Here is a 16608-nt window from a genome sequence, read left to right as displayed (position 1 = left end):
GATGGAATGTCTTTGGTGCCTTGGAAACGAGGGAATTCTTAAATATTGGATTTCACTTTTATCGGTACCCTTGCCCCCTCTAATCTTCCTCATCCTCCAAAAAAGCTGGGACGGTTTCAACTTGCAGATAATAAAAAAGAGAGAAAAATATAACAACCTTATGGACAAATACCACTTCGTCACCATAGCCATTAATACTTGTGGCTCCTGGGGCCAGGAGGGTCTAAACTTCATTAATGAAGTTGGATACTGCATAACTCTTAACACAGGCGAAACGAGAGCTTCATCCTATCTTATACAAAGACTAAGTATGGCTGTGCAAAGAGGGAACGTAGCAGCGATGCTGGAAGCTCTCCTCCCGGGAAAAGCTTTGGGGGAAATCTTCCTTTTGTAATAACTCCTCTCACCAAACTCTCGCAATTGCTACTTGACGAAGAATCAACCATTTTTATATATTTAAAACATTTAAAATGTGTTTGGCGATAGGACATTACCTTGAGGCATTCGCTTCAAGTGTATCCAATTTTGGACAATAAAGGAGGTGGGCGGATAAGGGCCATTTTTCGCCCATCAGACCACGGAAAAATGAAGTGTCCGATTCCGACAAGTTTGCAATGTTTTTGTATACTAGAAGATATGTTGCATATGTAAAAATAATAATACGTGATAAAGAAAATAGTAAGTCATACAAATGAGTGCCCAAAAAGAGTTCGTTTCAGCGTTTTTCGATATTTTGGTAATTTTTGCTGTCTTTGATGGAGGTTTATAAGAAGAATTAGTCGATGAACCAAAATAAATCTGACTCGTCATAATATAACGCTGTGTAACCTTTGATATGAGTACTAACTGACTTTGGTTCAGTGTGTCCTTCTACCTATTAGAGAACAAAATGTATTGCGCGAGAGTATAGAGCGATGACTACCGTTTATACGCTGTAATGTACGAGTTCAACTGGAGACTCCAGCTCTGATGTTAGTTACCGATTGTGACTGAAAATACATGCTCAGCATGTGAATAAAATATATAAAGAAAATGTATTGTTTGCGCAGATATGTGTGTAGAGCAGCAAAAATAGAGACAGCACATTATGGAGTATTGAGAAGGCGTGTCATTTCTGAAAGTGGTATGAGTAAAAGTGCGAGCAGGAAAACCAGTCGCAGAATGGCATGAAATTCTGCAATAGATATATATATATCGAAGAATCACACATACCATGCGTCAATGAAGTACCGATGGGAAGTCATTGATACGTTATATTGCAATACTGAGGGAAAAATGAAAAACAACGAACAACAATAGCTACCTGATGTATCCGATCCTTACACTCACGAGCACTTAAGTGACAAAGGTATGTACTCTCTGTACATACATCATGACGATGCTTCTGTTCTCCGAGTTCAGTGGTACTGTCAATGTAAAGTAGGCGCACGGGTCGTCGGATGTTGTGGACATGTTGCTTCCGTACTATAGGCCCTAGTTTCTGGCTTACTGGCGCCAAAATTCCACCGCAGTTAAGAAACCAAGTCTAGAATATACTCATACACTACAAGATGCCGCCGCTGCACGATGGTCCAGTGGCGATTCGGATGACGACAGCAAGCACGATGCCTAATCTGCAAACTAGCTACAAGTGTCTCCAGTTGTCTGATTATTATCTATGCTTGATTATTCCCGATGTAATATATTGATCTCATAGTCGTAGTAGACTTCATTCTTCTTATTCTTGCCATTAGTGTTCTATTTACTATTGCTTTCTCGAATTACAACTCATGATATTAGTGTTTACGTTCCTTCATTAACACATGACTTACGTCTTTGTTTATTTTTTTACCTCTCACTTATAGCGCTTTCCGTCTAAATATATTTGTTTTCTTATTTTTATGAGGTATACTATTGGAAATCATGCATTTCACATCTCGGGCCTGATGGGCAAAAAATGGCCCTTATCAGCCCACCTCCTTTTATGTCCCTTAAGTAGCTACATTTCTCAAGCTTATATAGCTGAATTTTTGCTATATTGTATCAAATAATGAATGTTACTATATATTTTTTAAAAATCAAGTAATGTATGTTTAGAATGTAAATTAATATTCCTTACGAAATCCTCATGTATTAAAACTAGCAATTATATATTTATAATGTCTTGAAATAATGAACCATGTTTAAATCGTGATGTGGAACGTTGTGCATTTTAGTATAAATGTTATGGGATACTGCTTACTGAGATCTATTGTATTGTTGAAGTGTCATAAACAAAAATGTAAGTCTATTATTTCTGATGTGATAACAATAACATGTGTATAAACTTACATGATAACACGAGAAAGAATTCAACGTTTCATACTACATGAAAAGGCAGACATCGCGTTTCATCAGGATTGAGTTAAGTAAAATTTGTTAATTATCAGGTAGGTTATATAACATTACTTCTAATGGAGATTTTGCAGTGTCTACGACTTGATTACTGGAGTGGTTTAAGTATAAATATTATTAAGTACTTTTAATTTTATACTCATGCTATATCTATGAAAACAGACTAATTGTTTTAATGATATGCTAATTTCAAGTACAAGTTTTACACTTGATTATCAATGACAACCTACGATATATAAGATTAACCTACAACTGTGAATTAACTCAAATCGGGTATATTTGCAATTGCGGTTTAAATGTAAAGTTTTACTCTACATTGCACTTTTATAAAAACAAACGTGGCTACAAAGTAATATTCAAAGGTAACACGGTGTTGTATGTGTCCCGATATTTTTATTTAAATGTGATGTTTTTCCGTGTTGTTCTCTCAAGTGAAATGAATTACTATAAACAATAAGTAATATAGATTTGTTTAATATACGCAATACTTCATTTCTTTATTTCAACTCACTTTTAAACATTAAAACCATGCTGCTTTTCAGATGTAAAATTAAATGTAAATAAAAGATTCGTAGCTACAATTAAAATGGCAGCACAAGTTAATATATTTGGAATACATCCTGACATCACTATGTTGTAGGTGATTGTATAACAGAAAATGCACTACTTTAAAATGGGTGCGTGTACTGAATGTGAAAATTGGATACCAAGACAGGAATAATCCAAATTTAATTGCTCTGACTCTTATGATTTTTCCATTTGAAATGTACAAAATTAACATATACTGATATTGAATACACGAAATCTATGAATCAATCACGTAGGTGTAAGAATAATCAGAAAACAGGCACTACTTTTCATGTTGATATTGCTCAATAACCCGATATTCCATTTTTGAGACAGAGGGAAAAATTGCTTCCGGATCTCTATACAAGGTGATAAAAATATAAAGGCTGTGCCTCAGATTTAAACTACATTGAGGATAGACATAACTATCATTGAAACCAAAAGCTTATAAAAAATTTCGAATAATTCTGGAAAAGGATATTTTTAATAATAGTTGAAGAAAAATTCCTACGATTAAAAACTGAATAGCGTTTTCAAATATCCTAGTGACGTCGTTAAAATACTGACAAATCAGTGTGATTATCGATTAGAAGATGCACTTGGAAGTGCCTCATTACGTGGTAAATGTTGAAAATATTTCTAATGTCAATAAGCTTAAAAAATTATACATCATGATTAAAATCGGTGAAGGCAATTTGGGTATTAGGAATTGCTCGGTACTTTAATAAATATGATTATTTAGATTAATACAAAATTTTTGTATAGTTCTGCCATTCACTTTTCCTCGTTTATATATAATAGGGCTTTGTCATTAATTTTATAAAAATCTGAATATAAAATTTTAGTTCTGTGTTGTCAATAAACTACTTCTGCACCAAAGAGCTAATTGTAAATAAAATAGGCGAAATAGACCCTCCATTCTTTATTTCTCGTTAGGTCAGATTTCCTAATGAGAAAATACTCGTTTAAAATATTAGAGGTCCGAAAAATGTTTTTCGTATTAAAATTTCAAATCTTATGTTACATTCTATTTCAAAATTATCAACAAGGTGATTTGATGTGTAAAACTAGTTAAACGTTTCTATGGGAAATAACTGACACTTAGTGGGGAAACAAGTATTGACGATATTTTGTTGATATTGTTAGGCTCTACACAAAGTGGTCCTCCTAAGCGAGAAGGTAAAGTAATACAAACCATAATATAGATATCTATGGAATTAGCAAATGTTATAGGTTCAATTTAAGATAAAAAGAATAATAAGTCACTATTGGATTAAAACAGTAATTTGACGCTGATTTCAGACACGATTTCTGTAATATACCAATTTAATCTTCGCCCATAAGTAAAATATGAGAGTTGTGAAACGTCATTGAACATATCATTACAAACACCATTACTATTGTTCGTCAATTTAAGCTTCTGAAGAAATTTCACTCATTCACCTTCCGTATTTGTGTGCCATTTAATTTTTAACATTTATTCACCCTTACATAAAGTACTCTACTTAATACTCTGATTTGGAAATTCGTTTCAACAAAAAATACTTTTTTATTTACTTTAAGTCTATTACAAAACACTTGAAAAAAATAATATCTGCATGTATTAGATTTTGTAAAACAGAAATTTAGTAGACTTTCCACTGATTGAATGAGCGTGATTGATGACGATAATTCGTGAGATGCTACTTGACATCAAATGATATTTTAGCATTACTATATCTAATTTAGTTACATATCTTTACATTTTCTATTGTAGTTTATAATTTATCACTTTTCAACAACCTGCTGGCAGCCACTCCTTCAATCTGGCATCATGTTTACTGAGAGTTGCTTTAAAATTCCATTTTATCCTCCTTCTTCCTTGTGCATTTCCTTCAAAATGCGATGTAATTGCATTTTCCGACATTTTGAACATTGCATTATTTTAAAGAGGTTCCATTGTTCTACGGGATGTCAAATTTCATGGAATCTCTAATTTCAATAGTATTTAATTTCCAAAACAATTTATTCTTTAAAACTAAACTTTGTGAACTCAATGTTCTTTTTATGCAATTTGGTTAAAACATTATTACACAGGATTTAATTAAAATAGAGTTATTTTTGTTAATTCTGGCCAGGAACACAAAATTGTTCCACATTTTAAACTTGCAGCTATTATCTTTGTTCATTGAGTTTGTAATTATATTTTATCTGTGATATTTAAAATATTTTTGTGCCTATCATATACGACACAGAACGATATTTAAGTAAATTCGAGCAGAAAATATTGATAAACTGTGTACTAGCTTACATCCGATTCTCTTCATTAATTTGCATGGATTTTCGCTTGATTAAAATTATTTTCATTTGGTAAAGTCGAAATTTCGCGTAAAGGTGTGCAATTTGTTAAAACCGATAGGCGATTATTACAAACGTGATTTTAACTTAGAATATATATCAGTGGCATGCTACGTTTTTTAGTAACTACATTAACGTTATCACCAGAATACAATCGCCTACAGAAGGTGGGTAATATCAATTTAAAAAAAACATTTTACTTTGTACTATTTTTAATTCCTTGAAGTACATTTGAAATTATGACTTCTTTTAATACACAAGTGTTGCTTTTGTTACTAACAAATGTTTACATACTTACCAATATTATTTTTATTGCGATATTTTATATATTTAAATATACATCTTGTTGCATTCCTTAAGAAATGTTGGAACCAACTCCGATAGAAGAACTTTGTGGTATTTTCTCAAATATAGGTTAAATTTAGAGTTGAAAGATTTGGATTCAGCTAAACGAGAATAACTAATTTTACTAAGTATTAAACCAAAGGAAATATGATGCAAACATAAATTAATTTTTTTTCAATTTCAAGAATCTTGAAATCACTACCCACAAATTAATAGAAAATGAGCTTATTTGCAAAAAGAAGCACGCCTAATGCTCAAACATATATCCCGATTACAATGCCTCTTCAAACTCCTCGCAAGTATAATAAAGAGAAATATGCATACCAACGTCTTCATCTGCTAATTTCAAAAACATACTTTTTTTTTGGTTCAAATTTTGATTCCTCTTTTTTCAGAAATCATACTTAGCTATTCTTCTCACCTTCAATATACACCGGACACTTCCTATTCTCATTTTGTATCAGTCTCACCACAACAAATTAAATTTAACAATTTCCCTTTGTTAATAACTCCATTATACATAGAAGGGGTATTGAGCCTTATTACCTTTCTCCTATGAATGACGAACGACTGGCAGCTACACAGGCACGAAGGTTCAACGATGGCACCACCCGTCAGATATCAATGATATGTCAAACTACTCACTATGTGAGTGATTTGCCAACTACTCACACCTATATAAAAAAAATTAAAAGGGCTTCTGATTTTACATTTTTTTCTTCTGAACAAATAAATTTTGTCACACAACAATCTGACATGCAGCTAATTTAATGATGTGCAATAATTCCGCATATGAATTAAGTTCGTGCTAAGTATGAAGAAATGTTAAGTTATTACCATAATATAAATAAAATACTGAACTATTTTCACAATTTAAAAGTAATAATATTCGGCTGCGTCTGCTCTTATTGCAACTCAAATGTAGTAAGTTAAAATCACAAGTAATTTTTAAATAGTAATGTAGTTCATAAATTATATTTGCTCACCATTCTCGTTCTTTATTTAAGCATATATAAGTTATCATTATATTCAAGTATTTACGTTAAACGAATGTTTACTGTGACTGCTTTACTGTAATTAGCAATGATCTCATGTGAACTACAGGTTACATTTAGAGATCTTTCAAGGTTACTGTTTAGTTTGGAACAATATAATATTAAGTATGGATAGCTAAAACCGAAACATGTTTATTAATGTTTATAGCAAACATTCTTAACCCTCGAGAAATCGCGCTGAAAAAGTAACGCGAGTAGTCGCGCGCGGTCAAAAGGACCGCACGAACATACTGTGTTGCAAATATCGTTTTAAACATTTTTCTTGTATTAAAAACGTAATTTTATATATTTTCTGATTAAGGGGGGATAACATTATTATTATTATTATTATAAGTTTTACAGTAATAACTATTAGAGGAACCTAGAATTAGACATGTACTGTTTTTTTTATTTCTTATTTGGAATAAAATGTTTTTTTTTGTTACATATTTCTTTAGATAGATAACTACGCACTGGTTTTATTGAAAATTCTAAATCTGATTACTATCTTTGTTTTTGTTAACTCTTCGGTTCGTCTAAAATTACCAATGCAATAGTATATTAGTAAAATAAATACTATATAAACATAACAAGAAAACAAAACTTCACAGCGCATTTTACATCCAATTAGAGCTCACTTGTAGCTAAACGGTTAGCATACGCGCCTTTGGCGTGGGACTTCCGGGTTCGATTCCCGGTGGGAGCTCATGTGGTTCGGATCCCACGTTAAGCAGTAGGTCCATGTCTTACATAGCCTTGATGCTTAAAGGGGCGCTAAATTGAAATCAAATCAAATCAAATCAAATTTACATTGAATTATTTTACAGTCCTGTTATTTGAAACTTCACCTATACAGCACTACATTTAGTTATTTTAGGTTATCTTCGAATTTACACTGTTCTACACTTCGTCGTCGCTTATTTCGTCCTCTCCTGTTCTCACTACATTCGGAGAATCACTGGTCATTTCTGTGTTTAAGATCTTCAGACTTTCTCGCAGACTCCTCACTTCACCTTTCGTGTTCACTCACTTGTACATTTTTTTTATATGATCTTCCTTAGACAAAGCTTCCACGAGATCATCTCGGATAATTTATCCGAATAGTCCATTCCTAACATTTACCTCTGTTCTTTTAAGCTGTTCATTTATAATTTCCTCTTTTTTCACACTTGGTGTCAGTTTGTTAACTCTATCGACCTCTCTTCCGTCCATTAAAATAATATTTATGTTTATAAAGCTTAAAACATCTCCAAAGTAAAGGTCACGTGCAGAGCGAAACACTGAGAAAAAACATTACACGGTTAGTCGCGCGCGGTGGAAAGCACCGCAGATTCACTAAACAATCACTAGTATTTAAACTAAACAACGGATAACGAAGTGATTGAGCAGGAATGTTTGTGAAGGTGAGGGGGAAGATTATCTGGGCGGTAGAGTCTGTCTGACAAATAGGGTGGACACACGATAAAAAATAATTTTCCTGCGGTGCTTTTGACCGCGGCGCGACTACTGAAAGGTTAACAAAATATTATATATTTCTAGGATAATCATATTATCCTTTTCCTTTTACTACCCGTGAGCAGCACACTTTCCAATGGATAAAAGAGCTGAAGTATTATTTACGATTTTTATATTAAATTTCAAATACAGATATCTTAACTGAGTTTTAAAGCATTTATAAGAACAAATAAAATGTCATGTCCGCTGAATAGTGTGTCCGCTTAATACGTCTCGATTGAGCTTACCTCTCAAAGGCAATTGTAGATTTAAGTTTATTTATAGAAAGTATTGTACCATTATATTGGAACAGGTAATGCCAATATTTTATTGCTTTTGTTAGGCTCTACACGAAGTGATCCTCCTATGCAAGAAGGTAAAGTTAAATTAATCTTATCTCTGGCCTTCTACGTAAGAGATATAACATATAACAGCAATTTACGTTAAGGAACAATGTAATACGAAATAAAGATTTAAGTGCATTTGGCAATTATTTATAAACGCCAATATTGTAATTAGATATTTTAAACATCAAAATATCTTCACTACTTTGCATGAAAAAAATACTTGATATACGTAGGTCAGTAGTAGTTTAATTTCTCTTTGAGAACTGTACTGTTTTTGCTTGCTTTTAAGATTACCTTTGTCAATTATTGTAAGTGATTTCTTTCTTTAAGTTAACTTAAAACATTCAAAAATACGTGAACTATAAATAGGTATTTTAATCCTCATTATCGATTTACGTTTTATGAAACGAGCATGTTTCTCAATATAGTATGTAGGTCAATCAATGATTTATCTTAGTCTCTCTTACAGAAAGTTACTTATATTCAAACTATGTTTTCATTACCTCGAAAAAAGTTTTATGTATAATATTTACAGAGAACGAAGTAAAATATATTTTTTTCAAGCCAAATGTATATTAAGAGAGAAGTATATTCAGTAAAATTATCAGTATTTATGTATGGTTATATTATTTCATTTTCTCTCAATTTTCTTTATGTAAATACATATTGAGCATATATATGTATGTTTATTGAGTAAATATCCAATGCAATGATATGAACAAGGTTTAAAATGTGTTGAAGAAGATCAGGATGTATACAAATATTAAGAATCCTGGCCGTTTCATTTCATTAGCTGAGAGGTCGTCTCTCACTAAAGGTAAGAATAAATATAGATAACGTCAAACACTTTGTTTCAATTTAATTAAATAATATTAGTTTTTATCTCAAATTGTCACAATATCATATTTATACCAATGACGGCTATATTTATATCAATAACTGCATTTGCTGTTTTTTCTTGTGTTAATAATGTGACATTCTTAGAAAGATATGCGAAGTCAATGTATAATTTCCACTCAAATGCTATTTATTATTCTATCAAAGCACCAGCAATAATTTGAATTTCAAAATATACATTCTATATAGTTAGAACCTACTTTCTATTGTTCAAATGCGATTATTTTTCTTACTACAAATTTGACCCTAATCACAAGTTTTATTTCATTCTAGACTATATTATAAATATTTATAGAAGTATTTCAAAAGGCATAAATATTTTCTACAAAGTAATCTACCACATCTTTTGCACTTAAATATTTCTTTTGTCTTTAGTCTTCCTTTATGCACTGATAGAGCGTGTTAACTAATTTTGCGGTTCTTTTATATTACATCATTCATTTTCTTTTGAAAGGTCGGAAGTATATCGTTTTCGTACCATTTTAAATATTTATTAAATCTTAAATTGTCACGAATAATATTTATCTTATAATATTGCGTAAAATCAAAATTTATATTGTACAGTGTTGTCTTACTTTTCTGTAAAATTATATATATATATCATAGATATTTGTACAGTAGTTCAGAGTTACCTCTATAGCAGTTATGAACAAGACTTTTCCACTATTTTACACTTTTATATTATTTTTTCATAGATACTCTTAAAACAGAAAAATGTAATCATTCTCTGATATAAGACTTTATTATATATCTAATATTATAAATTCATATACAAACACCACGAGTTTAAAATTATTAAGAAAACAAGTTTTCTTTACTTATTATGATACTTCAAAATATTTAACCCCATTTTCCTTCAAAACTTTATACGTTAACGACAATTTCAAACGATGAATAAGTGTTATATTTAATACATTTGAGGAGACTTTTATTTAATAGGAACGTAAATACGTCTTTCTAGAGTTCAGTACTATTTTCAGTTACAGCGTTCAATCAAACCAGCTTGGGTTACAATATCTTCATTATTATACGTTCAAAGTTTATGATGATTATTACTGAAGTTTTCTGGGACTTACTTCGTGATTGGATGATATTGAAACATGCAAAGCTTTCACTTTATCATTTTTCTGCTATTTTGATTTTAATATTCTTTCTTTTTAGAAGAGACACCGCCGTCGAAGGATACTACATGAAGTACCGTAATGATGGAGACAACGGAAACTATTGAAGTTACAGAGACGACCGTAACATCCACTGAAACAGAAAATTCCGAAGGTAAGACGGGCTCATTTCGAAATGATTTTCTGATTAATATATACATTTAATGCATGCACCGAATTAATATTGAATATACAGACGAGTGAGAAAAATATTTTAAAATACGGATTTAATAAAATTTTGAATTTTGGTTTTATTCATGGAAAGTTGATATATATTTATTTCACTCACATATATATTCTGATATTCTTGACCTAAGCACACTGAATATTAATACATTTGTATACACGGTCACAGTATTGTCTACTACACAGTACTCACTCCGTCTCTACTTAAAATATTTTTTATTTTTAAATAAAAATTTATAAAACGAGAATTGTTAGTAAGAATAACAGTTCGAACTTTCCTTACAACTCATTATCTTATATCTCATTATAATCACCACGGTTATTAAAAATCATTGTACAAACTCAACATTTGCCTATGGCTCTAGCAAAATGATTTTGTAACCTAAGTGATAAGGTTGGCTGTTGTTAGTTCCAATTAATTACTTAATTAATGGTTTTATCAAACCTCTCTCTTTAGTCTATGTAGGAGGGAACTCATTATAGATAGTTGTCCCCGTGACCCAATCCAATGACGTGGATAGTTATCGTGTACATCCACAGACATTGGTATCCATACTATTGTGCACTAAATGAAGCTGGTTGTTTTCATAGTGATTTTGCAGTGTATACAAGATTTCAAGTATTCGTATACTATCAACATTCATTTATTCCCAATATAAAGGGATGAAACAAAGTAGATGACTTGATGTCACTCCTTAGCATTACCTCCATATATGTGTGTGTGTGTTTTCGACTCATTACGTGATATTATCACACTCCTAGCTAGATTGATTTAGTATATTTACGAATCCAGTAATACAGTTTATCATCACTCAAAAAAATTCCCAAATAATATGAATCGAGCATTATTACCTCTGAACAATATTTCATGAGATCTCATTTCTGTCGCAGTTATTAAGAAACAATTGCAGTACATAGTATGACTACAATTTCTAAAGTTAATTGTTTACCCAATCTCGCTGCAGTGAAGAGTCTCACTATTGTCCTATTATTTAAATTCTGAGGTTCTTGAGGCATTTTGTAGACTTTCACTCAATCAACTATTGAGTCAAGACCGTTTATCGGAGGATCATGGTTCATACTTCGCATTTGTTCAGAATAAAGCAAGATTTTCAATTATATCAGTTGAATTTCCCTATTGTGTTCATAAGGCGAGACATTCTAACCCAAATTGGGTAAAAGGCATTTGAAAAAAGAGTCCCCGTTTACCGTTAATTCTGCCCTAAAGTACATGACACGGACATGCAAATATTACCAAATATCACTTTGCTTTATTCCGAACAAAACGCTGTATGAACTATGATTCTGTGGCAAACAGTCTTCATGGTAAAATAACTACTTTTTCCGACACATATTTCCTAATAGCTACTAATCTATTGTTATTCAATAAGCCCTAGCGTCAAGACTCTTTATTGTAGAATGATGGTTCGTAACTCGTGTTCTCAATAAAGCAATGTTTCCAAATGTAGCACTCAAGTTCCCCAATTATGTACCACAAGTGGAATATTCCCGCTCAAAACGAAAATAAACGACTTTCCCATGAGAAGTCCCTTTTTCGGGAAATTTTTCCTCCACGTACGTGAGTGGTAAAGTTTCAAACGATGCGTCATTACGAAAAAAATGAGGTACGAACCATGATCTTACAAAGAATTCTCTTGACGCTAAAGCTTATTCAATAATCATACGTTAGCAATTATTACCCAGAAATGGAGAGGAAAATTTAGTAAATCAGATCTAACACCAAAATTGTTTATTCTAGGATCATGGTGTGTACCAAATTTTCTTTGAAATAAAGCAACAATTCCAACCGTAGGACTTTCATGTCCCTATCGTGTACCTGAGAATAAAATTCCCGCTTCAAAATGTACAAAGAAATAGTGGGAAATTCAAATTTTCAAAAATTCCCTTTTCTCAGGAATTTATCATCTCAGATACATGGCAGCGTCACAATACTGTTACCGTTTGAAACTTTACTTCATTATGAACAAAGCGAAGTACGAAACGTGATCCTACGATAAATAGGGATGACATTGTAGCTACTTTACTAAACATATTGACTAAAAATATATAATAGAGTAAAAATTCATATTTATTTTGAAAAATCCCTATTTACATTATGAACATGATTCGTACCGCATTTCGTGGGAATAGCATAGGTTTTAAACGTTAATACTAACATGTTAATATCATCGACTTGAGGGTAGAAACTCCCGAAAAATGAAAAAATTCTGAAAATCTCTTTATACAATTTGGGCGGGGATTTCCCACTCCTGGTATATAATAGGGAACTTTGAGTGACATAATAGAAAACATTGCTTCATTATGAACACAATGAGGCACGGTCTACGTGTAAATAGGTATCTGTCGGGATTTTAAAAAATGCTCTAAAATTTACGACGTTCTTTTTTCCTTTGTCCATGTTTCTGACCTCACTGCCCGCAAGCATCGCGCGTGTGCCTGCAAAATACCCATGAAACGTGTTTTATAATACTTACACCCTTGAATGAATGGAGAGAGAACCCGTTGTGAAAAAATTTACTAGAAATTTATAAAGCAAATTCCTAAGGTCGACTTCATGGTAGACTTTAAGCGATAAAGTATTAAAAAGTTGTGTTAGTGACAGGTTTTAATTTTTATAATTATTTTTTTCTATCGAATTTAGGATGGATTCGTCATTCATTACTCTCTACCCAACTTTCTCACCAGAATAGAATATCCAGAAACTTCATTTCAACTTCAAAGTTGAAAAACTAGAGAATTAGAAATATTTTCGTAGCAAATTAAAAAAAATGTCAATCAATGAATAGATAAGTGCAGGTGGTAACGGATGGTGGAGTATATTAAACGTTAAAATAGCAGGCTACAAGAATAGTAGTAGAATGAGATGGTCATCCTCCCTCATTTTGCCCTCATGAGGGCCGACCTCACCCTCACCTCACCCTCATTTTAGTAGTTGAGGATGTGGGTGTTGGAGGGTGAGGGCGATAAAGTAATTGAGGGTGAGTGTGAGGGCGTCAATGGAGGGTGAGTGTGAAGGAGGGTGAGTGTGAGGGCGTCAATGGAGGGTGAGTGTGAGGGAGGGTGAGTGGAGGGCGTCAATGGAGGGTGAGTGTGAGGGCGTCAATGGAGGGTGAGTGTGAGGGAGGGTGAGTGGAGGGCGTCAATGGAGGGTGAGTGTGAGGGAGGTGAGGGTGAGGGTAATGGTTCATAAAATTAATTATCTTGCAATTCTTCATTTTTGGAAAATATGTTAGAAAATGTAATGTAGTTTTTTTCTTAGAATTAATGGTCATTCACAGAAAATCGTCATATCAATATTCTATCAGTTTCATGCACTTTTCATGCGCGAAGACAAGATGTTTCTCATAGCTTTATTACTTTTCTATATTTATATATTTTCACTTTATAGAAATAATAATTACGAAATATATAAAAATACCTACTGCAAGTTTTTGGCTACCGAAAATTGCAAATTTGAACGAAAGTAACCCATTAAAAATACTAGAAGTTCTCAGGAAATGATGTTTTTTTTCATATATTCGTTCAGAAGAGAAACTAATAAATATTCATATATTCATTCATTCTGAAATTGTAACTCAGAAAAAGATTTATTTCTTCGTCTAAGAGAATATATATATATATATATATATATATATATATATATATATATATATATATATATATATATATATATATATATATATATATATATATATATATAAGAAAAGTACAAAGCTGCAAGCCGCAATAAAATAACTTTATATTTAATTATCAAATAAAAAGTTATTTCCTGCTTTTGGGTATATACCTGATTTAGACTTCCAAACTACGCTATGGATATGAAAGGGAAGTCTTATAGTACGGCTGTGTTCGTCTGTGTGTCTGTCTGTCAACAGGTATCAGATCAAAATCGGTAAGAGCTATTGACAAGCGGTTTTTGGGAATCGATCCAGCATCCCAATAATAGGTTGCATCTCCTTCAACAATCTTACTTAAACGGGAAGTGGAAGAAGTCGACCATATCTGGTTTCAACAAACATATTCATAACTCATAAACGCATATAAAACATAGCTAGCGATAAAGAGTTTTCAGAAATCGATTTAAGTCTTAAGGGAAAAACCACCTGTACTCCTGTATTTCCACTAAAATCGGAAGTGGTATAAATTCACTACTACTTCTGATTTCAATATTGATATTCCTAGACCTAAAACGGTAAGTGCTATCGACAAGCGGTTTTCGGAAATCGATTCAACATCCCAAGAATAGGTTCCATCTCTTTCACCAATCTTCGAGTTAAACCAGAAGCTATGTTGAACCACTTCTGGTTTCAACAATATTGGTCATAACTCAAAAACGGTAAGAGCTATTGAGAAACGGTTTTCGGGAAACGATTCGTCGTTCCAATAATAGGTCCGATCTCCTTCGACAACCTAATATTTAAACCGTAAGTGATAGAAATCAACTACTTCCTGTTTCTACTATTTCCAGTTCTACCAGTTTGGAAGTTTACCGTAGTTTCGTACTGTAGAACGATACTCGCTTGTTCTATCGTATAATTCTTGTGTTATCAAATACTAGGTTTATTACCAGGTACTCAATAATATTTATATATTTTCCCATTATAGGACCTAGAAAGTTGGAAGATTATAATTTGTTGTAATGTCATATTTCTATTCATGGATTCAATCAATATCATGGCTTAATATGGAGTTAATACTTGATAGTGAATATTTGTTTAGAATGGAAAATTTTCAGAAATGGGAAGTTTTAAACGGAAAATTTTCCACTTCACATCACTAGTTGCAGGGATGGTTTCAGTAGAGTAATTGTTAATATGTACATTTAATGGACGGAACAATGAAAAGGAGATTCTTTCATCTAGGGTAGAAAATGTTTTATTTGTCGCTGTACTTTATTTGAAGGAGCGCCAAGTGAACTTTATGGTGGACAAACACCGTATGCGGTGGTTTTCTCGGGGTTCTTCCGTTCCCTCCCACTTTCTTCATTCCTCCATTTGATTCATTTCTCATCAACGTCTCTCTTAGCCTCGGAACATAATCTTGGGACGTTAAACTGAATATTTCATTTCATTTTATTTGAAGGAGAACATTTCTACCCAGCGATTATCTGAAGCAGAGATCTTTGGGTTATCCGGGTTCGATTCCGTGTCGGACATAAGTTCCGTGATAGGGAGAAAAGCTCAATTAAATCTAAAACTTAATTGTATTTATAATGATTTTCATATACAATTATAGTCCTAAATTTACACAGTTCAACTTTTTTATTATTATTAAATTAATGGCTTTATCCCACACAAATCAACAACAACAAACCTTGCACTTATCACAGACTTTATAGCAAATTCGTTAGATGTAGGATGTCAGATTGATGTAATATATATAGATTTTGAAAAGGCATTTGACAGAGTCAATCACAAGGTACTATTACATAAGCTAGGCGAATATAATTTCTCTTCTCCCTTGATCAAGTTCATCATATTTAAATCATCGAAAACAAACTGTTATCTACAAGGAATATAAATCATCTGATGATATTGCATATTCTGGAATTCCCCAGGGCTCTAATCTAGGTCCGTTATGGTTCCTTTTCTTCATTAACGATCTCCCTGATCATATATTATTAAGTTACAAATTGCTTTTTGCTGATGACCTCAAAATATATGGTAGGATAAAGACCATCCATGACTGTCTCGATTTACAACGTGACATGGAAAATATTGCTAATTGGTGTTCTCTTAACAAACTTAATGTAAACATAAACAAATGCAACATTTTATCGTTTACCAGAAACAAAAGTCAAATAGAGTTTGATTACTCAATGAATCAGATCTTACTAAATAGATTAAA

General features: G+C 32.2%; 1 protein-coding gene across 1 annotated transcript in view; it reads left to right on the top strand.

Annotated features, from left to right (window-relative positions):
- Positions 1-2331: 2331 nt before the first annotated feature.
- The window catches only part of LOC145682723 (uncharacterized), a 130977-nt gene continuing 116700 nt past the window's right edge, over positions 2332-16608 (top strand). Inside the window, exons 1-3 of the mRNA XM_081754108.1 lie at positions 2332-2408; positions 8494-8526; positions 10556-10669. Of these exons, the coding sequence (XP_081610234.1) occupies positions 10597-10669 (73 nt within the window). The 5' untranslated portion in view covers positions 2332-2408; positions 8494-8526; positions 10556-10596. The remainder of the gene's footprint in view (positions 2409-8493; positions 8527-10555; positions 10670-16608) is intronic.

Source organism: Thermobia domestica, chromosome 4 (genome assembly GCF_964235325.1).
Source record: "Thermobia domestica chromosome 4, izTheDome1.hap1.1, whole genome shotgun sequence".
Taxonomy (NCBI): domain Eukaryota; kingdom Metazoa; phylum Arthropoda; class Insecta; order Zygentoma; family Lepismatidae; genus Thermobia; species Thermobia domestica.
The sequence above is the reverse complement of the archived record's forward strand: the minus strand, read 5'-3'. Positions and strand labels throughout refer to the sequence as shown.